Source organism: Pomacea canaliculata, linkage group LG3 (assembly GCF_003073045.1).
Source record: "Pomacea canaliculata isolate SZHN2017 linkage group LG3, ASM307304v1, whole genome shotgun sequence".
In the NCBI taxonomy this organism is placed as follows: Eukaryota; Metazoa; Mollusca; class Gastropoda; order Architaenioglossa; family Ampullariidae; genus Pomacea; species Pomacea canaliculata.
The window spans coordinates 1,525,512-1,552,458 of record NC_037592.1 but is presented as its reverse complement, the minus strand read 5'-3'; the positions used below and the strand labels follow the sequence as shown (position 1 = coordinate 1,552,458).

General features: G+C 45.1%; 4 protein-coding genes across 10 annotated transcripts in view; 3 read left to right on the top strand and 1 right to left on the bottom strand.

Annotated features, from left to right (window-relative positions):
• The window catches only part of LOC112559815, a 47,826-nt gene extending 43,962 nt beyond the window's left edge, over positions 1–3,864 (top strand). For all 3 annotated transcript variants that reach the window (XM_025231250.1, XM_025231251.1, XM_025231249.1), the window contains 10 exons: positions 58–142; positions 490–549; positions 773–949; positions 1,253–1,391; positions 1,716–1,824; positions 1,963–2,035; positions 2,166–2,309; positions 2,499–2,647; positions 3,132–3,456; positions 3,672–3,864. In XM_025231250.1, the coding sequence (XP_025087035.1) occupies positions 58–142; positions 490–549; positions 773–949; positions 1,253–1,391; positions 1,716–1,824; positions 1,963–2,035; positions 2,166–2,309; positions 2,499–2,647; positions 3,132–3,372 (1,177 nt within the window). In that variant the 3' untranslated portion in view covers positions 3,373–3,456; positions 3,672–3,864. The remainder of the gene's footprint in view (positions 1–57; positions 143–489; positions 550–772; positions 950–1,252; positions 1,392–1,715; positions 1,825–1,962; positions 2,036–2,165; positions 2,310–2,498; positions 2,648–3,131; positions 3,457–3,671) is intronic.
• Positions 3,865–5,702: 1,838 nt separating this feature from the next.
• On the top strand, positions 5,703–10,368 carry LOC112560809 (crystal protein-like). Of its 3 annotated transcripts, XM_025232870.1 has the most exons (7): positions 5,703–6,001; positions 6,455–6,652; positions 7,062–7,188; positions 7,851–8,043; positions 8,294–8,424; positions 8,737–9,868; positions 9,924–10,356. In XM_025232870.1, exons 2-7 carry the CDS (start codon positions 6,480–6,482, stop codon positions 10,241–10,243), a joined length of 2,076 nt encoding a protein of 691 aa, XP_025088655.1. In that variant the 5' UTR covers positions 5,703–6,001; positions 6,455–6,479; the 3' UTR covers positions 10,244–10,356. The 3 variants fall into 3 exon arrangements, with proteins under 3 accessions (XP_025088655.1, XP_025088654.1, XP_025088653.1); XM_025232869.1 differs by having other exon boundaries at positions 6,462–6,652; positions 8,737–10,368; XM_025232868.1 differs by having other exon boundaries at positions 8,737–10,368.
• Positions 10,369–11,343: 975 nt separating this feature from the next.
• Positions 11,344–17,974, top strand: LOC112559347 (PDZ and LIM domain protein 3-like). The gene is made up of 3 exons (XM_025230509.1): positions 11,344–12,032; positions 15,922–16,070; positions 16,403–17,974. Exons 1-3 carry the CDS (start codon positions 11,934–11,936, stop codon positions 16,473–16,475), a joined length of 321 nt encoding a protein of 106 aa, XP_025086294.1. The 5' UTR covers positions 11,344–11,933; the 3' UTR covers positions 16,476–17,974.
• Positions 17,975–21,617: 3,643 nt separating this feature from the next.
• Positions 21,618–26,944, bottom strand: LOC112559346 (alpha-(1,3)-fucosyltransferase C-like). 3 transcript variants are annotated; one of them, XM_025230508.1, is made up of 3 exons: positions 26,895–26,944; positions 26,307–26,427; positions 21,618–24,076 (listed from the first exon to the last, which is right to left on the bottom strand). In XM_025230508.1, exons 2-3 carry the CDS (start codon positions 26,315–26,317, stop codon positions 22,963–22,965), a joined length of 1,125 nt encoding a protein of 374 aa, XP_025086293.1. In that variant the 5' UTR covers positions 26,318–26,427; positions 26,895–26,944; the 3' UTR covers positions 21,618–22,962. The 3 variants fall into 3 exon arrangements, with proteins under 3 accessions (XP_025086293.1, XP_025086292.1, XP_025086291.1); XM_025230507.1 differs by lacking the exon at positions 26,895–26,944 and adding an exon at positions 26,849–26,892; XM_025230506.1 differs by lacking the exon at positions 26,895–26,944 and adding an exon at positions 26,575–26,888.
• Between the last annotated feature and the right edge of the window lie 3 nt (positions 26,945–26,947).

Genomic DNA, 26,947 nt, shown 5'->3' with positions numbered 1-26,947 from the left:
GTCAGTACAACCTTTCAAAGAGGTCGAAGTTCAAAAGGTTGCTCACTGTCTGTGCAGGTCATCTAAAACTCCCTACGCCAAGCAGAACGGGGGGAACTTCAACTTTATTGTGGAGAAAGAAAAGGCCATACCTCAGGATCTGGTGAGTCTTTCCACCTGACAGGTGTCTGCCACGCCCATCATCCCATCTGTCTGGTTGTCTATATGTCTGTCTATCTTTCTTTCTTTCTATCAATCGTCGTATGGCCCTCGTGATACAGAGAATTTACAACAGAGCCTTTCGTCACATGCGGACACTGAGACACATATTTGTTTGTAAATTTATTATCAGGCTCGAGAAAAAGAAGGAATTAGGGAGAATATCTAATAATTTTTGCTTTTCTGGCCTCTTGAGTTAGTGATGTTGATATTTGCGTTTAGTCGTCCTGGCAAGTTTTCTTTTGTCTTTCTATCTCGCCGACTTTCTAACTGTGTAACACCTGTTTTCAGTCTTTTTGGATGTACCTGTTTGAGCAAGCACGAACCTGGGGTCTTATAGTCTACGAACAGGTATGCAGACTTTACCTACTTGTTATCAACTGTTTACACACAAAGTAGATAACAACCACACACACACACACACAGAGCTCAGATGCTCTCACTCTCAAACAACAGGAAAAGTTAATCGGAATATCACTATGACAACTCTTTATAAGCAGTACTTCTCCACTAAAATTAAAGGTTGTTGCCTATTAGGCAGTTAGTGAAAGGTTGCGAGACTGTTTGTACTCAGGACTGGCTGAACCGAGAGTTCGCCGGCCTCAACGCCACGCTGACCTCAGTGGACGTGGCCAGGACGTGGCTGATGCAGATGGGGGAGGCAGCGCGTGCCGTGGACCTGACCATCCAGTACTGCTTGTCCTACCCCAGACACGCCCTGCAGACCCTGGAGATCCCTGTTGTCACACAGGTAATGACTCAGAAATACTCAGTCACGTGAACATTGTCACCTGAACACAGACTAGAGACACCAACACCCTTGTGAATACATGCGGGGTGTGTACAAACCAATATCACCCCGCTTACACACACACACATGAACAAAGAGTTGTTCACATTCACACACTACAGTCGGTGTGAAGTGTGATTCTGTTCACATCATAAAGTGCGGCGCTCATATTTCTGTTGCCAATGGATGCTGCGAGAGTCCACTAAAGTGTTGGTATAATCTGAACTCACTCTTACTTCTTCCCTTTTCTGCTGCGTGTCGCAGGCGCGAGTCAGTGGCGACTATCGCGCCGGAAGTGACCAGTGGATGATTGGCGTGACCTCCATCTTTGCATACGCTATGGGAATCGCGCCGTTTAAAGACACTTTCTGGACGGCAGAGTATCAGCCGGGCAACCGCTACAGTGAGGACTGAGTTTGTTCATTGCTCACAAATGTTATTCTTCATACGTGCATACACATATACAGACACGCAAATAAACAATCTTTGCCAGTCTGTGTCAAGGCTTCACCCACAGTTCACTACAAGCATCGTTTGAACATTAATGTTTAATATCTATAGTTTATATTGCCAACATTGCCAGTACTGATAACTATGTTTGTATCTTTCGCTGTTGAAATATTGTGAAGAGGTCAGTAAATTATCTGTTTGTATTTTTGTAAACATTTTACACTCAACGTATTTACAGGTGCATTTTACTCACACAAAATGTGTTACTTGTTGTTAGATCTTTCTGAACCCAACGGAGAACTCCAGGCAGCGGTGGCCACCCTGAGTACCGGTCCCGTGGGGCCAAGCGACATGATAGGATACACTCGGGTGGACACGCTTTTACAGTAAGTAGTAGATTATTTTTAGCAACGGTTGTTACAGCTCGTGACAGTGGCAGCAGTGTAGCTTTGTATTTTAGATATCGAATGTTTGCTTACACGATAAAAAAGTGCGTTTGGATAAACATAAACTTGTTCCAACAGGTGTTGTCGTGCAGACGGAAAAATCCTGCAGCCAGATAAGCCAGCCACGGCCATCGACAAGCAGATCTGGCAGGTGAGGCCTCAGGCAAGGTGAAGGTCATGTACCGGAAGGTATTGTCTGCACTCTCACACCAACGCACACACGTACACATACCAAAATCATTCATAACACACACACAAATTGACCTTTTGCCTGCTGACAGGCGGCGTGGCCCGGAAGTGGACCTGCAGGCCAGGTGTGGACCACCTACTCCACCATCGGCGCCTCGGACACCTTTGGCATCATCCTAGCGGCGGCCATGGAGGACAACTTTCCACTTTCACCTTCCGATGCAGGCTTTGACTTCGTGAGTTTCTTGGGTTAACCGACATCAGAATGCTGAAATCTGTAAAAAGACATGTTTGCTCTGTACTGTAGTTTGGTAGTAAACTTTGTTTTCTCTGGCCTTTCTTACTTAAAACTGTGACCTGATGTTGTTGTGGGCTAAGACTGATGAGGTTTCAAGACAAACTGTTCACTGCACCTGCTCTTGCAGTTTAATCCAGGTGTGGTGATGACCCGCAAATCCACGCCAGGTGCTCCAGTGCTGTCTGCCTTCTCCAGTGCCTCACCTGTCAGTATTAGCACTCAGTGTGGACGACAACACTTCTGTCTGTACTACACCAGCCCGCGCTACAGCCTGGGGTCAGTGCCTCCGGTCTCCTCCCGCCTGTCTGATAGTCAGCTTCTTTGCTTGTATCAAGTGTTGACTGTCGTTTGGCCTGTTCACCTGCGTATTTACCTGTTTGACAGCTTGTTCACAAACACGCGCGCGCGCACTGACACACTCCCTCGTAGAGTGGGTTTTCTTACATCAGAGAAATTGCAATGTCTTTTTTGATGCAAGTCGTAGTCAGTTTAAATTGTGTTGTAACAGTCTTCTACATCAGTAACCATTTGTGTTCCTTTCTTTTTGTGTCTGTAATTAATTAATATTATATATAATTAGAATAAACATAATAATGTAAAGCTCAGCGGAGAATCATCTACTCCCAATACAAAAATCCTCATCTTGCTATCACACAGCTGTGGGTGTGTCAGCCTCAGTCGAGCTCACAAACACTTCAGTAGACTACAAAGTCACGAGACCACAGCATCATGTCACGTGTACTCACCTCGCCTGTTACAGGGGGTCTGTCGAGGTCGTCATCTACGGCGAAGAGGGCAAGTTCGTGCCCATGTCACGTGAGCGCGTGTTGGACATCAACGTGCTGCCCGACACCATGGAGCTGGTGCTGGAGGGCGCTGTGGGCGAGGTCGTGACCTTTGGCTATTTTTGGAACAACGTCTACTGCAAAGTGGTCGTCGTCATCGGACCGGACGGAAAAGCTGTCGCAAGTCTGACGCGGGATGGCTGTGCGGCACACTAGAACTTTGATTCTGTTTACTAACAAATACAAATTCAAAACATCTTTATTAATCTCTTTCAGGAAATTATTTGTCTGTCAATGTTGCTGTTGCATAAGGTGACCAGACGTCCCGCTTTTAACCTCTTGTCCCGCCTGCTCATCGGGCGGGAAGCCCAATGTCCCGCTTTCTGGCTTTCTAGCAAGTCCATCAAATGTCCAGCTTGTCTTTAAAAATCACTTTTTTTCGGCGTTCTTTGACGGTGACGACACCATCATCGGCACGTGTCCCGCTTTCGCCCCCGAAAGGTCTGGTCACCTTACTGTTGCATAATACATCGGGCGTTACATAATACCTGAAGTATGAAAATATTTGTTTAAATATAGGCATACATGGGGGGAAAAACAAGAAAGATCGGGCTCTCCGGGGATGGGTTCCAGATGCATTAGGACCTTCACTCAAAGACATGTCAAGATCAACGACACTCTATTCGACTCGCTAAACTAAACCCAAGGCGAGATGCTCCAAGGGGAGTAATCACTCTCAGCACACTATTCGCTCCTTCAGTGTTGTCTCCCTTCTCTAGCGAGTTTCCCCGGAAACATAAGTACCAGCCTCATCTACTTTTGGGGAATGTGGTCAATTTCTTCTCTTGTGTCTGTCCTTTGGTCACCTACTCGTCTTTCTGTCTACCTGTCTGTCCATCGCTCTCCCAGACAGAAGCTTCTATTCATCTCTGTAATCATTTGAAGTGTTGGCTTGTTATAACCGGTTCTAAAGTTTCTAGGGTTGACTTCCTACAACTGAAATCAGAACTGTTTTACTGTTTCTGTAATCGGCTTTAATCCTTGTTTTTATACATTACAACTGGTCGGTTTGAACTGTGCTTCTGACTACACTTAGCTACAGTTATTTGTCAAATATCAGCCACATGTTTGAACCCTTGGTGGAATACTTTCAACATTCTTCTGCATTTCTCCCCCCTTCTCTTTTAAATTAAATAAATGTTCTTTTTGCTCAAATTTACTAATAGGAAACACACTTAACTAATGTTGTAAAAATAAAATTATAAAACTGTAACTGTATAACGATGCTTTATTCCATGTTTACATGACAATCAGAACAAATTCATGATGGCGTGTTTGATCGTGCACCACATGATGTACATGAAACAGTCAGAATAAAGTTTATGAAGCTGTTGAACTGTTAAACTGGTTTCTCGGGACTCGCTGACCCCTTCCCTATTTTTCCACTCTCCCCCCCTCACCTTTTATAAATTTCTCTCTTTAGAACTCTTTAATAAATAACCCTCCTCCCTCCTCCCCTTACTCCCTGTGCACTCACCCCTTCCTACGTCGCCTCCATCCCTAGACCCTGCTAGACCCTGGTGTTGACCGCAGGTCACAGCAGGATGATTGAAGAGCCTGTCCATCCCCTGCAGCTACACACACATGGGAATGTGCAACACCCAGTCAGGCGAGACACGAGTGAAAGACAGTTCATGTCATCTTCTCTTACGAAGACCGAACTGAATGAAATATTTGTAACTACTTTACAGCACATGTAGGAATCGTATTGTACACCTGCAGTGCATCAGACATCATCAAAAACAAGGCGAAAACACTGGAACTATCATGAAAAGAAACTATTTAGAAGAAGATGTATACAAGAAAAAAGTACAAAATGTTGTCAAAGAAATGTGAGAAAATGAAAGAGTGAAAATAAAAATTAAAAAAGCAAATAAAGGAAAGACAAATACGATGCAATAAATAACAGCTAACGAACAAAAGACGGAAACAAATATGAAAGAGGCAGCAGAAATATTGCCAGAAACAAAATGACATTTTTAAAAGGAAAAGAAAAAAACATAGATGTCCCTCAGTAGGAAACTGTAACCTTTACAGCTGATGGAGAATGACTACAGGAAAACAAACAACAAAGCAACAAGCGCAAACACCCGATGAATCCACCAGTCCATCGACATCAAGACAAGGAAGTAGACAAAAACACTTTCTTCTAGAAGATAAGTATATCCGGGTAATGAAAGGCGAGTTTCTGCCGGCATGACACAAATATATCGAAAAGTTTATCCGAAACCTACCCGCAGCCTGAGGTTTGGAGGGAAGCAGGGTGTGGCGAGCTGGACTTGACCTGAGTTCATCCTCTGATCATCGCGGACTGACATCGATGTTCAAAGATCACCTGACTGCTTGCACCATCATGAGCTGTGCAGAACAGTCTGGAATACTTTCACTGGACATCTGTCACTTAGTGTGATGTTACTTGTGTGACGTAGTGTGACGTACTACACGTGCTGGTGTGTCCACTCTCTGCTCCCAGTCTGTGTGTTTGTTCTGTGTTCTTGGTACATATTGATGACACAGCTGTGACCACAGAATCTTCTTACGCAACTGATAGCACAGCTGTGACACTCAGGCTCTGTTACACGGTGATGATACAGCTGTGACACCAGGCTTCTGTTACACGGTGATGACACAGCTGTGACACCAGGCTTCCTATTACACGGTGATGACACAGCTGTGACACTAGACTGTTGTGACATGGCGGATACACAGTTGTTGACACGGCTGCTGTTGGCGGAAGGAAGGAAGATCAGAGTTTTGTGCTCAGACGGTGTGTCGGCTCCTGCAGGTCAGTAGATGACACGTGTTGTATTCTGGGATGTAATGTAACAACAAGTGTTGTCAGAACTTTGAAGATTTCATGTTTCAAAATGAGAGTAGACACTTATCTCGGTCCACACTCAGTTAAGGTTTTGCGTCCTGCCTTATGTCGGTGTGTGAACACACAATCAAACACACAGACACAGAAACTCATGCACACACACACACACACACTCGTTCATCACTCTTCGTTGTTGAATCGCTTATAACATGTCCAGTAGGTGTTTAATGTTTACATGTGTGTTGTAGTCTACAGTGCTTAATGTCCATGATGTGTACATATATTGCTTGTCTGTGTGTGTCACGTGTACATGGTTTGTGTTGTGTTGTCCACGTGACGTGTCTACACTGTTGTCTACACGTGTTGTCTACCTGCTACACGCTCTCATTTCGTATGTTGACGTCACCGTGACCTTTGAAGGTTGCAGGTTGACGTCACAGCTGCCATGGGCGCGCGGCTGTTGGTGGGCGTGCCTCTGCTGCTGCGGCTGTTGCGGGTTCACGAGGTGCTGGCTATCCCAGAATCCCTTGTTGTGGAGGTGTCTGGGGGAAGAATTCAGGGAGCTCTGCATGAGGGTGCTGTTCGCTTCCTCGGCATCCCTTACAGCAGGGCTCAGAGGTAAGTGCGCAGGTGCTGGAGTAGACAGGCGGGGCCAGCCCCGGGGCTTTGTGACGCACAAAGCACAGGGCTACACAGCCACGGTAGTCTGACTACGGTCTCACTATGTGTAACGTTTGATGGCTTTGACGATTTTTTCCACAAACCTACCTGCTCAGAGGAATTAAAGACGGTGGAAGGAGAAAAATTGGCTTTTCCCCGTACTACGTTCTTGTCACAGTGAACCACTTTCACTACCCCCATGGCCTGTATGCTATGTATGCTATGGCACTAAATATTTTTGTTCATAGAAGTAAACTGCAAGATGTAAAGAAACAAAGTTAAAGTAGGCGAAGGGTTGACAAGGAGATTTCACAATAATAATAATAATTACCAGAGCTACCTGCTGACCTCACCTGTTGACGTTCAGATTTCAGGTGCCGGCGACACTAGAGCCTCGCTGGTCTGGCACTCTCAACGCCTCCACTCCAGCGCCCCAGTGTCCACAGACTTGCCCCCCTGTTATTCAGGATCTTCACTGCCAGCATGTTAGTCAGGTAACAACACTGGTCTACAGACTGGAACACACTCTAGTCACGTGACAACAGAGTGGAATACATCTAGTCAGATAACAACATGGGGTTACAGAGTGGAATACACTGGTCACGTATCAACATGGGTTACAGACACAGACAGAAACTCTTAGTCAGGTTACACATGGGGCTACACAAGCGAGCTTGCAAACTAAATGAAATGCACGAGCCCTCATTATTGACTAATCACTGGGCCATCTGCATACCTGTCTGCCAGTCAGGCTTTCAGTCAGTAACTATGACTACGCTGCTGTGTAGGTGCATAGACTGCCCCGTATCTGATGCCTAAAGTGTGTCGGCTGCCCCAACTGTACACACCTTGTTGTCTTGGTGAACCAAACAAGAACTGCTCGTTAGCTCGGCAGTTGAATTAATATTAACAATTATACTAAATGCAAAACTTGGCATCACGTTAACACGCACAGTACTGAAAACACCTGGAAGTGCAGAATGCGCTCTGTTGTCATTAATTACTACTCATTGACACGTCACATAACAGCATGTAAGTACACGTCACGTGATGGAATGTCGGTACACGTCACGTGATGCATGTCAGGACACGTCACGTGATGGCATGTGTGACGTGTGTACACCACTAACCACGTTGCCTGTCTCTCTACCATCAGATGCACGAGAGGTGCCTGTATCTCAACATCTACCGACCAGCCTACAATCTGCCGGCGGGAACAAGTTTCCCGTCATGCTCTTCATCCACGGCGGAGATTTTGAGTCCGGAAGTGGCGCAGCTCCGTTGTATGACGGATCCTTCCTGGCCAGGAACTGGGGGAGTACTGGTGGTGACTATTAACTACAGGTTAGGTAAGCACGATCAAACAGAAATAATCTGACACTGTCTTGCTGTAGTGTTTGGGATTTGCCACTGTTCACCGACTCCTACCGCACAATCAACAGACGTCCACCCGCACAGACACAGTACTTCTTTCCCCGTCTTTCTCTCTACCCATCCATTTTCTGCTGCGTGTCCATATTTTTTTCCTCGGATTTTAATTTCCTTTCCCTTCTTTTAACGGTTTTCTATTAACATTTTTCCCCGCAACATTCTGTGCAGGAGCATTCGGGTTCTTGCCAATTTTTAACGACTATGATGACGTCATTGGCAATTTTGGCCTGCGCGACCAGCAGGTAGCCTTGCGGTGGGTCCACAGCAACATCGCCTTCTTTGACGGGGACCAGGATAAGGTGACGTCATTAACGGCAGTTGTCTTGAGCTATTTATAGAAATGCATGTCGTTGCGCTATATTCTGATGTTTGTCTAAACATGTCTTTTATTGAACCTTTCAAAAATAAACAAACAAATATAAATGAAGAATAAATAATGGAAGCCTAAAAGACTGGAACAGGATGCAAACATGTGATCTTATGAGCGTCGTACGTCGCTGCGGTTGGTAAAGCAAATGGAGACCTGTAAGTAAGGAGCTAAAAATAAACAAGCTTGTGTTCTTTCACTTCTTCCATTTTCTCTGGCATCGTAGATACGTTGTTGTCTGTAGGTCACGTTGTTGGGTGCGGATGCTGGCTGTCAGTCTGTGGGCCTCCATCTGGCGTCCCCCGTCTCCAACGCCCTCTTTCACGCCGCCATCTTGCACAGCTGCCCCTTCACGCAGCCCTTCCGCGACAAGAACGAGTCCCGGCGCCTGGTGCAAGAGTTTGCCTCGGCGCTGGGATGTCCAGCCAACGACGTCAGCTGCTACCGCCGGAAGTCCGTCAACGACATCCTGCAGGCGCAGGCAGCAGTGGATGACGCCATCAGTAGGCAGTCGCCGTCGCTGTGGATGTTCCAGGTGTGGGGTCCGGTGATCGACCACAGCCTGGTTCACGAGCCCAGCCTCCTGGGGGAACTCCTCTACGTCAGTTCTCGCGGCGGCCAGGGGGTCAAGCCCGCGCTACTCGGGGTCGTTCAAGAAGAGGGCGCCACGTCCGTGTACAGGCGCTACCCGTTGCCAGTCTCCAGCGAATACTTCCATCGTCTTCTGGAGGTCAGCGTGCGTGAAAACTGGCAAGAGCTGGTGGAGGGGGCGGCGCCTCCTTACCGACCGGAAGTGTCCACGGACGCCCGCCAGGAGATGGTTCGCTTTTTCGACGACTTCGTCTTTGTGTGTCCTGCACGCAGTCTGGTCAATAATCTGACGACTGGAGACGCCATGCTAGGCAACGTGTGGATGTACAGGTTTGAACCTCAGATCACGTGGTCTCCCGGCGGTTCGTCCTGGCCTCCTGGCGGTGAGACCTACTGCCAAAATGTGACATGTCATGGTCTTGACCTTCTCTACCTGTTCAACCCCCCGGCCGTTCCAGTGACCCTGCGCGGGAGTATCCAGGAACTCTCAAAGGTCATGGCTTTGTACTGGACCAGCTTCGCCAGGTATGGAGATCCGAACAGAGCGCCACCTGCAGGCCCTGCGAGCGTCACTTCCTCTCTGACAAGGTCCAGCCTCGTGCCTGGGCGACAAGGACCTCAGCAACAACAGTTCTCATTCCCGCCATTTTCTACAAGAACTGGGATGATCCTGCCATCCCGTCTCCATCTGGGGCAGGCATCCGGGTCTTTCCTGACACCTGCTGGCTCATCCTCTTCCTCCTCCTTGAAGCAAGGTCAGTCGGGCCTACAGACGAGTAGGTTTGGTTCCTTGGCAACACCAAATACACTTGGTTCCTTGGCAACACCAATACACACTTGGTTCCTTGGCAACACCAAACACACTTGGTTCCTTGCCGTTGCCGAGCTCATTCGACGCCTTCCGACGCCAGGTTCTGTCCAGCTCTTTAGCGCTGCAGCTTCAGCAGAAGACCAGTGCCGCAAACACAACCTCATCCACACCAACACCACCTGCACCAGCCATCGACAGCACCGTCTACTGGCCCAGCTACACGACGAAGGAAACCTCCGGAGGACAGGGGGTCAAGGCCACCATGGTGCTGACCCAACCAAAGGTCATTCTCGAGCATTCCATCTACGATACAAGGTGCCGCCCTTGGGACAAACTTGGACACAAGTAAACTCTTGTCGCTACAGACGACTGCAAATATGAACACAGTTTAGGAGGAATAAGCCATCAGCCACAGGAAGAAACTGCGAAGCAAATCCAAATAATAAAACTGTTTTCTGACATTCTGGCCCATGCATGTGTGTGTGTTGGGAGTGTTGCGGGTGTTGCGGGGAGTGATACTAAGAAAAGTAATCAATCATAATGTTGACCAAAATTCGAGATGGTGTGTTTTATGAGTTCTAAGTGTTATTCCTCCCCTAGAGCACCACACTACAGACACATGCAGACAAGACAAAATCTCACACACATGTCCAAAGATAGATACGGTGCGCGTGCTAACGTACCCGGCGTATTCTGACCTTTCGTCTCTCCCCTCCCACTCACCTACCACCCATCCCGAACCAGTCCTGCTGCGGTACCCGGTTCTGCAATGGCAAAGACGCCGTAGAAGCCAGTAGAAAAAATAGATTGACAGACAGCAGTAGGCTGGAGGAAGCCGGTGCCATGCCAGGACACTCTATCTTTGTATGGGTGTGAGACCTGTGCCATGGCATCAGAAGGGGTACGGGGTGTATGGGAGGGTGGTGGATGAGGGCAAAGCATTTGAAGCAGTCAGAAGATGAAGTATACACAGTGAATGATGTGAGTGAGGAAGTACAAAAATACAAATTTGTTTTGTTTTTTAATTGCGATATATTTCATTTTTTTCCCCCTGAAGTACACAAGCACCGTGCATGAACATGCCTGCGAACTATTTCTCACCCTCCCTCTTACTGCTGTAACATCTTCCTAAGCACGCGCGCAGAATGGGAGGGGGAGAGAGAGAGCGAGTAGTTGTCTCCCCTCCTGTGTGCCTGCCTGCACGTGCATCCGCGCGGCGTTTTCCAAGCAAGGCCAGCGCCGTCTCTCGTTGTTGTTGTCATCGCGATGCCTTCTGTGTTCTGACCACAATCCCGCTATTCCCCAGTGAAGACCGGGGAACGCCCCTCCATCGCCATGCTATTTATATTTGGCTGTTGATATTCTATTGGCAAGTGGCTGGAGGTAAACAGCAAAGTAAACAGGTAAACAAATCAGTAAATAAAAACATGTAATCCTGGAGTTTCAAGAGCTGTACCTGTAGCCAGCAGCATTTCCCAGGACAGGTGTCTGACCATTAGTACAGCATTCCTCCCATGAAATTCTTGCGAGTGCAGAGACCGCACGAGGGGGTGAGGGAGGGGTAGGGGCTGCGCACACACGCACGCGCTCTGCCACAGCAGCAGACACGAGCAGCAGCATCACAACACGCGCCTCCCAGCAGACAGGTGTAAACAGTTCTTCGAGTCTTCTCCCTCCCGGCGGGCCGTAGCAGGTAGCAGGTGTCAGTGTCAAACGTCTTTGTTACTTTTCGTCACCTGACCGAGCAGCACGGGTGCTGGACCAACACCGGCGCCTGTACCCTCATCAGATTCTAGACAACGGACGGTGAAATCGCACGCGAAGATCTGGGAGGTTCTGGAAGGAGGGGAAAGTATTTCACAACTGCTACTCTCAGCACAAGACTGGGATTACTGACAAGGTGAGCACCTGTCCCAGCGTCGTCCTGACAGCACCTGACGGCCTTGGAGGTGCTGGTGCAGCCGGGTGTTTCCCAAATTAGGACTGATCCCACCAGGGGCGACTACAGCGACTGCAGCGACTACAGCAGGCAGGTCACGATGGCGGCGATGGTAGAACTGCGGAGGAATCCAGGCCAACCCTGGGGATTTCGTCTGCAAGGAGGACTGGACTTCGGGCAGCAGCTGACCGTCAAGAAGGTGAGTCTCTGCTTGATGTGCTGCACGCGGGGTACTGATGCTGCTGCTGCTGCTGATGCAATGTGACAGCCATGAAGATGATTTCCCGTTTTGTCTGATGCCTCCTGATGATTTTTCCGGCCTTCTTTCATCCTCGTTTTAGTTTTGCTGAAAATTATCGTACAATATCTATCTTTCTTTGACCGTTGTAGACATTATACCGGACGGGGTGGCAGGGTAGGTATGACGTCAGCACTAGAACATTTGCCTCCTGTTCTCACTGAAGTTGATTGCTCACCTTGTCTTCAGGACAGAAATGCAGACAGACAAGATGCATGCAAAGCTTGAGTCAGTGAGGGAGGCAGAGTGGATGAGGTTGTGATGGAGGAAAAGATCAGGTGAGGGTGTGAAGGAGACAAATGACCGAGGGAGAAAAAGGAAGTGTGTTGGAGACAAGATAGACAAGCAAGCAGAAAGATAGGAAACCTCAAAGATTGACTGACTGCAGGATCACTCTAGGTGAAATCGAAATACAAATTTGACATGAAATGAGAAACACTCATATACATACAAACCACATGAACACTAGTACACAAAGCCGTACACACACACACACACACATTTGCGCGCGCGCGAACTTGAAGGCACTCACTGACCCATGCACTTCTATTTATTCGAATTCCTCACCAGCCCCTACTCCTCCCCTCAATGCTCCACCCTCCACCGCCCACACACACTTTGGTGTTTCTCTCATAGAAGAATTATTTTTGCATACGAGAGATTATATTCAAGGATTTTCTTTCACGTGTATACAAGGGCGTGAACAAAGTTTGACATTTCTTTCAATAATTAAAGGGCAAATCTATACAAGGGAGTCAACTGTGTTTGCCTCATGAGTGTGGTGACGATGAACTGTCTCCCCTTGTGCCGTCATCTCCGTCTGTTATCAGTGCTATCAGTATCACCAGTGCTGTCAGTGCTATGATTGACACTGGCTTTATCCGTACTGTCAGTGTCACCAGTGCTGTCAGTGCTATGATTGACACTGGCTCTATCCGTACTGTCAGTGTCACCAGTGCTGTCACTGCTGTCAGTGCTATGATTGACACTGGCTCTATCCGTACTGTCAGTATTATCCGATAAACAACTATCAGTGCTGTAAGTACTGCACGCCCCTCAGACAAGAGTGTAACGCTGTAACAAGGTACAACAAGCCCCACAAGGTGTGTAATGCCCGCCTTGACTGATGGTGACGTGCGCGTGCCAGTGCGTGCACCTCACGGGTACAGTGCGTGACCCCGGAGGCAGGACTTTGCCACCTGTCTGTCAGCAGACTTCATCTCACGACAGCACCTGCCTGCAAGTGTAAACTGCACAAGACACAAAGTGTTTCTTGATTCCTTCTCTCGCAAACCCACTGGCCACTGGCCACTCGGTCCTTCCCTCCATCACCAGGTGTCATGTGTCATGTGTCATGTGTCATGTCGCGGTGTCGCTCTGTGGGCCAGCGGCACTGCAGCTTGAGGCAGGCAAACACACAGGCATCTGTACGAATCTCAGCCTGCTGCCTGGGCAAAACGAATGCCGGTTGTGGCTCCTGAACAGTTGCCAAACAGAACTAGGAGCACCGCCGATGTTGCTGAAGGCGGGAATACTCAGGGTTCTGGCAGAAACTTCTCGAAATCTTGTCTTTTCTTCTTTTTCCCACAGCCCCTTTCTTGGCTTGTCTTAGACTGATGACTGTAATCTGTTGTAAAGTGCTGGCTGGTGAGTCATTTGTTTACACAGAATCTTAGAGAGTTCCCTACAAACAGGTCTTTGGAATCCTAACCCCACTTGCTGAGGCACAGGAACAGGCGCACCTGTCGAGTAAAGGGAAGAAGACTGGGAGATGTATTGTCAGTCTTCCATCAAGTTTACACTTTCATCGGTCTTGCTGTGACTATAGCACTTCTGTACATCAGTCACGATGATTCTGTACATCAGTCTTGCTGTGTCGTGTCCAGCTTTAACTGCAGGGCTACCTTACAGCATATTCTGCTTTTCTCCAGTTATCACAACTTCTAGAACAGCAACAACACGTACATTACACGTACATAGTAGTAGAGAAGAAAAGGAGAGACTTATATATATATTAGTGGTTCTATATGTAAATAAAATTTTAGTGCTTGTATATAAAGGTGATAGTCATTAGCAACAGGTCTCTACCACTCAAAGCTAAAATCAAGGCCATCACCCATCAGGCAAACTTTACCCGAAGCAAAGCGGTGCCAAATACCAACAAATCCTGTCTGCAACACAAGGAGTCAGGTAGTTCTAACTGTCAAGCGTGGAAAGAACTCTGAAAACCATCAACAGCCTGCAGATTCCACCTCAGTGGATCCTCTCACTCTGTGGAAAAGCTGGCAACTAGAAGCAGACAGGCTAGAAAAACAGGGGAGGGAAAAATTATAAGAACAAGGGATACCTGTGTGACCAGTCGCCATTGCAGCCTCAAGTGTCTGTGGAGATCGTGCATCGAATTCCTGACAGGATCAGGCCTGCGAGTGTAACAAAGATGAGATAAGTGAAATAAAAACTGACAAGAAAATCCAGGGCCTTCAGCGCAATGAGGGACATTTTCATTCACCAGGTTTTCTGCTGATCGACCTTTGGGTTAGTCTCAGTGTGTGGATTATCTCCCCCATGCGCCCTGCTAGTCGATTCAGTCCCCTGCCTCTCCATCCAGCAAAACGTCGCTAGGTGTGGGCTTGTACATGTCACTCGTACGACTTCAGACTGTGTGTGTGGTGCTGGTGATGATGGAGTGGGTGTGTGTGTAGTGTACGTGTGTGTGTGTGTGGCGATGGTGTGATGTACGTGTGTGTGTGTGTGGTGAGTGTGGTATGTGTGTGTGGTGTACGTGTAGTGTATGTGTGGTGATGGTGTGAGTGTGGGTGTGTGATGTACGTGTGTGTGTGTGTGGTGAGTGTGGTGTACGTGTAGTGTGTGTGTGGTGATGGTGTGAGTGTGGGTGTGTGATGTACGTGTGTGGTGAGTGTGCTATGTGGTGTTGTGTACGTGTAGTGTGTGTGTGTGTGAAGGATAGAGAAATGGCTCAGCACGAGTCTCTCCCTGTTGATGACGCCACAAACAGTTGCGGTCGACTACCGAGGGTGTTTACTGCCCCGTGGTGCTGAGGCTGGTGTGTATCTGGCAAACGTAAAGTGCGGACTGTTGGAGTCGGGACCTGCCTCGTGGCTTATCATCAGACCCTCCGGATGATCTGGTAAACGCCCTGTAGTGATAGAGGCTGCTGCAAACAAACACGATAACCTTTCTACTCCAGTCCTCCACACCCACACGGGCATGCAAGGCACGGAACCACACCCCACCAACAGCACCTGTAATACAATCGTAAACACACACACACTTATATGCACGTGTCATTTCTGCTGATAAACGTGGTAGCTCAGGCGTAAACAAACACTCATGGGCAAGATATAGGTCCCCAATTCCTCGATATAATTATTACATCTCATAACAGATTCTGTTATTATAACACCATAGACCTCGACATCTTCATACTGTTACAACATGTGTAATAAAATGCTGTAACAACATAGACCATTATATACCCACCATTGCGCAGTCATCTTCAATACACACAGGTTGTCGTCTTTCCACGTACCTAGCTCTTTGCTACTTTTACTATGTCACCGAGGAAAGAGTAGATCGCCGCAGCTGTCGTTACACATCACGTGTTGGTGGACGAAATGTTTTACAAGTGACACGACGACTAGTTGTAATAACGAAGTGGGGGTGGAGGTCACTTGAGCCCCTTTCATCCGGTTGTGCGACACGTGACACTGGTCTTGAAGAGGAAAAGTGAACAAATATATTATCAATAATAGTGTCGTCTTGTCTCCAGGTTCAGCCAGGTACCCCCAGCGCCGGCGCCTTGACTCCGGGGGACACGATCGTTGGTATCGGCAGCACCAACGCCAAATCCCTGACACACATGCAGGCTCATCAGCTGATCAAAAGCGCCGGCAACGTCTTACAACTGACACTACTCAGGTGTGCCGCCTGCATCCCACCCCCTGTCTCTAGTTATTGTAACTGCTGGCATTGTTACTGTTTACACCTTGACGAGAGCTCCAGCTCCACAGTCATGAGACCCTTAGCTCCACAATCATGAGATTAGCTCCACAAGCTCCACAGCTCCACAATCATGAGACCCTTAGCTCCACAGTCATGAGACCCTTAGCTCCACAGAAATGACCTCTGGCTCCATAATTACAAATTTGCTATCTACACCTTTGAGATCCCTTGCTCCACAATTATCAATACTCCAGACTTGTGGGATCACTGGCTCCACAATTATTAATATATGCTGGTTTCTTCTCCAGAGGGCAGTCCACGGACTTCTCTGCCATCAAGCCAAAAGGGCCAGTGAAGTTTTCCCCCTGGAGGCAGAACTAGATTGACCTTGGAGTTAGTGTCAGCCTTTCCCATGCTTCTGGCCGTCGACGGATACTGAGGAGAAATGTGACCCACAAAACATCCATCAAACTTCTTTTTCAGCTGCAGGCCCACGACATCAGACGATCACGAGCTGCAGCCATGCTTGGGTCAGAAGACAGGCAATGACTGACATTCTTGCGATGGATGCTTGAGTGGCTGGGGATGGTTTCCTAGCTTTCATTCACCGTAAGAATGTTTATTGAGATAAACAGCGAGCTTTGGAAAGTGAGAGTAAATATTATATCATGGAAGAATATATTTTGACAAATACATTTAAGTTTCGTGCATAAATTGATTATTGATACTGCCACCAGTTGAATAGACTATTACATACTTAGTAAAGATCAAAGAAAAGTGTAAAAACCAGAAAATGTGGGACAATGAACACTTACTGGTCTTACAAAGCTCTCCTGTGATTCAGCTGTTTTATTTACGAAGCTATTTATTTTCGATATAGAAGTGTAAAACAGTTTCTAGAGTGTTAAGTAATCAGGTTAAGTAATCTCAGACATAATTTATACAGACATATGTAAGTTATGGCACTTAGTACTTCAGCATCCCACCATCGCTGTCAACTGATTTTACCTGCTATGGTGTTAACACCTGGCTAGAACAGGTAATAAAAGACCTGATGAGCAGCGGAAGGTTTTGCCATCACTGGCGAGCCTCGTCTCCTGGATGCGGTTTTTCACGAGCTATGCAAAATGTCAAGCAGCTTTCTTTTGTGACACCAGTTGGTCACATGATTAGTCCTCGTGGTGACGTCACACCATGTGTGTCTGGCACTCACAGCAGTTTGCCTTTACTATCGGAGTGTTGCACATTGCAATAGTTTATGTTGTACTGGACATGTGTGTAGTTGTGTGTAGTAGATACCCGTGTGTGAGGGATACTGGTGTTGTAAAAGCTTTTCATTTCCGGGGCTGAGTCGTACTGTCGCTGTAAAGCCTCGTTAACAAATGTACGTCGACGCCGAAGTTGCGAGATGGCGATGACGAGTGAGTAGTGTGCATGGTTCATGGTACTTCAGTTGACTGCCACAGTTAGTGATTGCAGTTCTCGCCATTGCTCGTCACACCGCGACCTGAATGACGAGAGGTCACTCGGGTCAACTCTCGTCTCGCGAGACGTGGAGCAGACGGCGAGAAAGATGGTGGCGTGAGACTGGACCGCGCCAAGCCAGTAGCCACGCTTATGTGCGTTTGATAGACGTTTAGGGTTGTGTCCACTCGTCCACATTCGCTCTGTCACCTGTCGCAGGAAACCGATGTTAGAGTCGTGTGCACGTGTAGACTGTACGAGTCACTGACACTGACACCTGCATACTGACACAAACACTTTGCACTCAATGTTATGTTTTAGATTTCAGTGTCCTTTCTCAGTTCTCAAGAGTAACGAACAGCGGTCTTAAGTGTTAAGCAACATCAAGATTGAGCAATAAATTACAAAAATAGAAATACACCTGGCTTTGTTTATTAGTGTTTATTGTTTATTGTGTGTCACCTTTTATCATTAGTACAGACAACCAGCAGCGGAGCAAACATGCGAACAGTCAGTGAACACTGCAGTGCGCATGACTGGACCAGAAGCTCATTGCTTTGATGCCTACTTTGACTAGCAGCTGAATAACTTTCCTTCTCCATCAGCTCTTCAGAAAAAGCGGGTACCTGGATTTGAAAATGTCAGTATTTGGGTAGTAGGAGGCCAAAAGTAGGCTGTCACCAACCTGCTGCTTCCTACACACACTAAGGAAATTGGTGTTTCACACCGAGCCAGCAACTAAGACCATATCATAACAAGGCAGCCAGTCGTGTAAACATGTAACATGCAGAGAAAGAAACAGCGTGCCCGAAAGCAGTTGAACCCAAGACAGCCAACTCTCAGTGTATTGGTGACAGACACTAATGCCTGTGCCACCAGACCGCCTACTACACGCACTAAACCAGTCACACTGAATGCCAAATAGCTTATGGGAGTCTTACTCCTTGCCCTGCCTTTTAACATAGCTACACTGCCTACGGTTCATTTCAGTTCATTACACTCAATTCACTAAACTGAGAGCTACATTTTAGAAAATATTTAATGGGGGTCCTCAAAGATGGTGTTGTGGGTTGAGGGGAAGATAGCTGATGGTTGATAATGGCATGAATAAGAAAGAGGATGCAGTCAGAAACTTACCACTACAGTGTTATTAAAAATAAAAAAATATTGTATTCATGTATGTATACACAAATATCAACAGTTTTAGACAAATTTAAACTTGGCGTCAGAGAAAGCATACAAAAGATCCATCAAAAGTATCAAATATTTCTATCAAATCAAGATATAAGCTATCTTTTAATATATCTTTATATTTCAAGAATATTATAAGTTATAAAGGTTTTTCCAACACAACAATTTATACAAAAACAAAACGAACCAGATCACATATCTGAAAAAAATCAACCACTGGAATTCAAAAAAAAAAAAAAAAAAAAGATCGCTTGGTCTGAAACATCAAGCATGTACTATAAATATGAATTGAATATTTTATGCAAAAGTCACAGACACATCAACTACACATATCTGTACAGACAAAAATAATATCCTTCTAATATATATTTGCAGAATCTAATGGTAGGCTTTAACTCACTCGAAGTCAACTGTTTAATGCACAGTTCTGATTGTTGTTCAGAGGCAGCCTTAGTGGTACATGGGACCCTGGGCGTGTCCTATTGTGATCGCCACTTGTATTCGAGAAAAGAAATGTCACTCTTCACAAATTATATGATCAACAGGAAACACAATCTTTCTCCTTTCGAACAAAAGTTATATCACAATATTTTGATTCAAACTCCTTTACATGTTTACCAAAAAAGATGTATCTGTTGACTTACAAAGCTTATCTCATACACAGCATAATATGGAATCACAACATTCCAGTTTTCCACATACACTAAAAGTACCAGCGATAGGCCACAAAAACATGTATAGTTCAATAGCCATAGCAAATATTTTTTTTAAAAACTGCAACAATTCACACCACAAAAATTAATAATAGCAACACCATGTACATTATCACAGACAAAAATAAAGTGAATAAAAGCCTACAATGTCCAAAAGGGAGATTAAAAAAAGCCAAAACCTGAACATCACAGGTTTTACATATTGTATCTCCATGCATGATAAATATGGTCATCATGCAAGTTATGATGCTTGTTCCTGCGTGTGCAAGCAAGGGAGGAAGGTGAGAAACAAAACAAACCAAGAGGTATGATCATTTCAAGATACTTCAATTTCAAGTGTGTGCTTAAGCTTCTAAACACGAGAATTATAAGATTTAAAATAAAATCTTTTCTTTTAAAACAAAGATTGAGGCGCTAAATGTCCTGCAGGACTGGACGAAAAGGTGGCTTGTCAAAGTCAACCCCAAAAAGACCACCTACACTATCTTTAGTCTGTCCACTAGGGAACAGAAGGCCACTCTGAAGTTCGATGGACAGATTCTCCCACTGGACGACAACCCTACCTACCTTGGGGTAACCTTCGATAAGAGACTTACTTGGAAGCCTCAGACCAAGAAGGTCGAAGCCAGAGCCAAGATGCGACTTGCAATTATGAAGAAGTTGGCTGGCACGAACTGGGCGCGCGGATGACAGAATCCTCAAGAAGCGTACACCGGAAGGGTCAGACCAGTCCTAGAGTATGGCATGACAGCATGGGGCACCGCAGCAAAATCCAACTTTGAGAAGGTCAGCAAGGTTCAGAACCAAGCAGCCAGACTCATCACTGGAGCCATTGAGGTCTACGCCCATACAAGAACTGGAGACAATCACAGGGTTGGAACCACTTGAGACCGACGTGACACAAAGATGCTCGTCCAAGCCGCCAAGTTCAAGAGACTTCCAAATCACCCCATGAGAAACAGACTGGCTCAGCCGACGAAGGGAAGGTTGAAAAGGGGAAGTTTCATCCACCAGGCGAGGATCCTTGAACGAAAACACCAAGATATCTTGGAACATGACCCCAGAGAGATCCCCCTGTGCCGGACAAACCCAGCATGGAATGAAACTGCTTTCCCCCTGATTCACTGCAGCATCCCTGGTGTTGGCAAGAAAGACTCCCAAGACGCTGTGAAGAAGTCCTGTACTATGGAGTATATCCACAACAACTTCCCACAAGATCAGTGGACTCACGTGTTCACTGACGGGTCAGCTGAACAAGCCGTGAAGAATGGTGGCGCCGGAATCTTCATCCGGTACCTGGGAGGAAGAGAAGACCGTCTTTCCCTCGCAACCGGACTCTACTCCACCAACTTCAAGGCTGAAGCAGTTGCCATTCAGACCGGTGCCACCCACGTTGAAAACAGTCCAGACACCTCCAACAACGTCGTCTTCTTTACGGATGCACTGTCTGTCCTGCAGGCCTTACAGACTGCCAGAGACAAGAAATTGAACGACCTGTCCACTGCTCTTTCCTCCTTATGCGGAGACTGCACAGTCGTCTTACAGTGGATTCCCTCCCACTGTGGAGTTTTTGGCAACGAAGCCGCAGACACTCTTGCCAAGGAAGGATCCACAAAAGAGCAGCAAGACAGGTCCACCACCTATAGTGAAGTTAAAACCATCATCAAGGCCAAACAGCACAACACGTGGCTGCAGCAGCACCCACGTTTCAACCGAAACGACCCATACTACCTGCTTACAAGGGCTGAGCAGGTCATTATTTTCAGGCTGAGGACAGGCCACAACCGTCTCAATTACCACCTATACACCAAGCTCCGGATCGGCCAGACAGACCAGTGCCCGTGCCAGACAGGCAGTCAGACAACAGCACATCTACTGCAAGAATGCCCTATGCACGAAGAACTCAGGCACCGCATTTGGACTGATGAGTCGCCAGTATTGAGGAAGCTACACGGCAGCCTGGAGGACCTGCGGCGCACAGCATCATTTGTGCAGGAGGCAGGCGTGTCCATTTGAGTGAACGACGAAGAAGAAGAAGAAGAAAACAAAGATTTCTGCCAATATGAGGATAATATTCCTAATTGTCCTCCTGAATGGAATTGAGAGGGGACAAAATGGTAAGAAAGGTAGCTTTCTTTTTTTAAAAAAAAAAAAAAAAAAAAAAAAGGAAATGTTCCTTTAATGACGAGGCTACATCCAAATGTCGTTGGGTACTAGAGGTTAAGTGTGTTCAGTGCATAGTGTGGAATGTCGACATTCTGGTATGCAGATCTGGGATGTGTTGTGTGACCCTGATAACAACCATGATATCATCTAAAGGTGCCACATGACAACAATAGTCCAATATATCTGTTTATGAAGCACAAAACATTCCAACACAAGCATCTATTCAAAGAAGTACATGAAAAATAATTATTACTACATGAATTATGCATAGTTTAAAAATAATAATTTAAAACATACTGTGCAGACAATGCATATGGTGTATAAATATAATTTTTTGTTAGTCAATAAGGTCAAACTGCATTGCATAAACTCAACACAAAGCCTTAAAAAAATCAAATTAAGTACAACACTGAACTACCTGTGTGCTTATTATGCATAGTGCACTATTTGTTAATATTTGTTCTGTGGCACTTAAAACAACTGTTCAGCATCAACAAAACCACTATCGTTTAAAATCCAAGCAATACACATGAAAAGACATAGGTATCTCAAAAACATTTAAAATGGTTTACATCATTAAAATGCCTCTGCCGTTTTCTGAAATCCTGGTCCTTTTTTCCTTCGCTATAAAAATAATGTCTGTATTCAATCAACACAAATATTTTCTTCGGTACCTGACAGGCAACACATCACAAGCACAATAAGTTTATTTTTAACACAGTCCCTTAGCACAAAAGAATAAAAGACAAAAGTATCACATCCACAGAAACAAAGAAAACAAAAATTCTGATTGTGTGAATCAAAAGGAAACAGAACAGACAAATGTATTACACAACCATGTTGTACAATCTTAGTGGCTAAAAATCTAATGGATGAAGCAAAAATGAAGAGAATCTGAATCCTAATAGAGTATGGAGTACAACTCTGCCTTGGAGAAAGCTCACATAATTTTTTTTTTTAAATGGAGCTTTAGAAAATGACCCTCAAGGCTAATTAAAACAATGTGCTAAGGTTATGACAAAAAAGATAGTTAACCCTTCAAAACTGTCCTTCAGGAAACAACGCATCTTGCATGCACCATTTTTTTCTCTAGACATTCTATGTGCACAAAACTATCTGTATATATAATTATTTCATTTTCTGATGTCTTCAGAACATAAAATACAGTTTAACATTGGATCCTCTTTGTGAATGCAAACGAACACTACAATCATGCAGTCAACTTCTTTAGCAGGATGGCTGGGAAACTTAAATTCACCTGAACCTGCTGAGGCTGGAATAGCATTGATCATATGCTCCTAACCAAAGTGGTCATAAGAAGATACATTACAGTTTTAGAAAGGGTCATGGTAGATTTTTAGTTCGGGTGGATCGTGGCATCTGCCCTTCTTCCACCATGCGTCAACATCATCATAAACATGGATTTGTTGATGAGGGCTGTGCAGCTTTTTGCACAAATCACACAGTGGCAGTGGCATGGGTGCGACCACTTTCCAGTTCTTCTTCCATGCAAAGTATTCCTCATAGGCTGATTTGCTGTTGGCCAGGTTTTCCAGGTATGAAGCTAAGTCCTCGACACTGGAAAAGTCAGCCACATCAATGTAAGAGTGGGGTGGCAGTATGGCAGAGTAATTGGCACCACCTCTCACAACTGGAACAATGTCAGCTTTAAGGAGGATTTCAAATGCCTTCTCGGTAACATAATCATCACAGAAGGAATTCTCAAAAGCTAAATAGAAGTAGTAGACCTGTGATAACATCTGCAAGCAAGTCACATTACCCGAGGATCCACATTTCAGTGGACCACATTTGCCATAAATGTCAACTGGTAGGAACTCCTGTAAAGCTTCAACATAGGCAGACCGTTCGCTTTGAGTTTGACAATTAGAAACAAACCATGCTGCCATCTTGGTTTTGCCCTTGACAATCGCACTGATATCCTTTGCTTGCGAAGAAACTACCGCTGGAACAACCGTGCCATAGCCAAAATAAAAATCAGAGTCTCTGCGATAGGTCATTGTCCAGTTGAACTGTTTCTGCCAGGCTGGGGTTGCAAACACATCATTGTAAGAATTGAGGGGACTCTCTACTGCAAAATATACCCAGATCTGTTCCGCCCTTCTTACTGGCAGTTTGGTGTTGTAGGAGTAGTGAGTGAAAAAAACAATGCAGTCCACCTGTGATGCCTGGTCATCATGTGATGTCAGGATGCATGGATGATCACAGGAATCCAGGAAGTGGGCACCAGGTTTTATTTCATACCACTCTGGAAAGGACTTCATGAGAATCATTTTGGAAGTTTGTGTTTCCTGTGTACCTTTCCAGCTAATCTTTTCTTCTAATTTAGGCTCTGCATGAAGGAGGGACATGAACGAGTAAAACACATGAGCAAGGGAGGCTACACCAGCAAGAGCAGCCAAGAGGAGTAGCAAATATTTTTTCTTTGATCTGCACATAAAAAAGTAGATAAAAATAAACTGTATTAGGACATAAGTGAGAAGATGCACATGAATACTGTTACTGACACTAAAAAACTGCCCACTCAACTCAATATTCCCAGTCTAGTTTAAATACAATAATATTATTGACAAGCTAGTATGAAAATATTTATGTGGTAATGTGTGTAGGGAAGTAGTAGGGGAGGCATCATAAAGCTTCCTACTAATCTGCCAGTTTGCAACCTACACTTTGCAGACGACATAGACCTATTTTAAGTAGTAACAAAGAAGTTCAAGACCTTATCAGCAGACTGAAAACCAGTTCCAGCATATGTAATAGAGACCAGCATTTATAAGAGCAAAGTTATAATCATTGGCAATGGTAAAGCAGGAATCTACATGAAGAAGGTACAGCATGAAGAGGTAAGCAGAGTAAGTACTTGGGAGCCACCCTCCCCAATGATGGCAGCTCCATGATAGATATTTACATCAGGATCACAACAGCCACAATGGCTAAGCTGGATAGGATCTGGCACAGCCATAACATCAGGTTTACCACAAAGTACAATTCCCTTGTAGTACTGATCCTCCTCTATGGATGTGAAACGTGGACTCTCCTCACCGATGTGGAAAGTAGAATCTAAGCATTTAAGAGCAAGTATCTGAGGAGGCTGCTCTGGATCTCAAATAGAGAAGATAAAACCAATGAGTTGCCACATTCGCAGGACATCAGAAGCCTCTACATGCAACAGTCAAGCAACGTAAACTGGTCTGGTTTGGCCATGTGATCTGGTGCGATACTTTGTCGAAAACTGTCCTTCAAAGTAGCTTGGATGGTAGTCAACACTTCAGCGGCCTGAGAGAGACCTGGCTTATGAAAGTCAAAGACTGGACAGGTAATCCTGTGCAGGACCTGACCAAATAAGGCGGCAGTGGCAGGCCCTGTCAGTTGCCATGTCTATCAATGTGCTCTCACAACAGTTACCAGTCAAAAGACAACTGACTGAATGACTTGGAAGTACTTCAATAATCCACGTTTTCCCTACCAGTTTTCTCCAGTTTCTAAAGTTATTGTCCCAATTAGCCTGGATTTATGATACCACAAACAGTTCAATGCAAACATTCTGAGCCTTTCTTATAAAATATGAACATATCTCTTTTGCAAGAATATGAGCAAATGGTAGTCTTCCTAACATGCATTTTACTTCAAAATGATATTAAGTGAAAATAGAAATAAGCTAAGAGGGCTAACATATGCTTTCTCTACTTTTTGATTTGGTCATCAACTGGGTGATGTAACACACAGCTTATGTATGAAAGGCCTGAAGGCATCCTTTGCATACTCTTATCCACCCTCTTAGACTTGACATCTCTGACGACTCCTTTGCTGTCACCCACCCGCTACCACATTACAAGAGAAAACTATCTGTACAGCTTCTCTCATCAAGTAGGTCTGAACATCAGCCAAAACAGAAGCCCTGACTTGAACATCCACAATCCAGAACCACTCTTGTTGATGAAACAGTGTGGTTAGACATGAAAGAGAGGCTAGCAGTGACAGACTGACATCCATGACCATAAACTAATCTCTTGCAAAGCTCAGAGGATCATCAGAGATGACAGTGCATCCATCACCAGAATTACACTGGATTCCTTAAAAAAAAATGAAAGCCTGGAATTCTACAAAACACACAGTGACAGTTATTTGAGACACAACTACAGATGAAGCACATGAGGGGAACAACTGATTAGTGCAAGCAGCACAGACCAAAGTAAAGGTCTTTCACCATGCCAACCTTGTGTAAGAGGGATAAACACTGCTATCCTTTACTTTTGTATATACCTTTGATATATTTCCTTATTTATTTAGTTTCTTTGTGTTGCTTTTCATATACAAGGAAAATTACTATAATCAAAGGTTGCTAGCAGTAGCAATATGTATGATCTTTTAAGTACAGTACAACTAACTCACTGTTTCTGGACTAGCCAAAGATTACCCGAAAGGTCATACCAAATAAGAAACTATTGGCAACTAATGCTGGAAGCTGATATAATGGCTGATGTAGCATGATAAGTACAGGTCTAGTATTTGCTTCCCTTTAAGAAATATGCATGGTCTTCTTGCACTAATGATGCATTTATCCAAGAATCATTTTGTTCTAAAATTTGCACCAGAAATATATGAATATAGAATTTAAAAACAAACATGAATAACAGAGAACGCTTAACCTGCATAATACCTGAGAATCATTATGTAAAGATGGTACACATTCTTATCTGCTTTCTTGTTACTCCTTTTACTATTCAAGCCTTGTCAACGTTTTCAAGCCGGTGTCTCATTCAACCTGCAGTTATTGCACTCTGGAAAAGTTAAATAAATTCTTGTATAGCAAGAAAAGCATTTGACAATATATATTACAAGCTTTAATAATCTTATATTAAAACGAACAGTATGTACGAACAGGTGAACACTAACTTTACCACATAATTTGTATGAGATTTTCCTACTTTGTGCATTCAATATGACAGTAGAGAAGATAAGACGTGTTTGATACCAGCCAACCAGTTCTTTACGTTCTAATATTTCGCTAAATGATGATATCCGTCATGTTATTCTCCATTCTTGTCTAATTTCTTATGATTATTACGTGCTGACACATGTTTTGTTTACTCTCAAATTTAATATCAGGTGCATGTGCGCTACTGCAAAATATAGATGTTGACACTTTACGTAAATTGGTGCTGATAATATACTAAAATGTTCTTAAATTTATAAAGATACTTATTAAAATGTATGAACAACACGAAGATAAGGGCGCGGCACTCACATTCACCCTGCATGTAAATTCCGTTGACCTTTCGAGACGCCATAGAGTAGCTT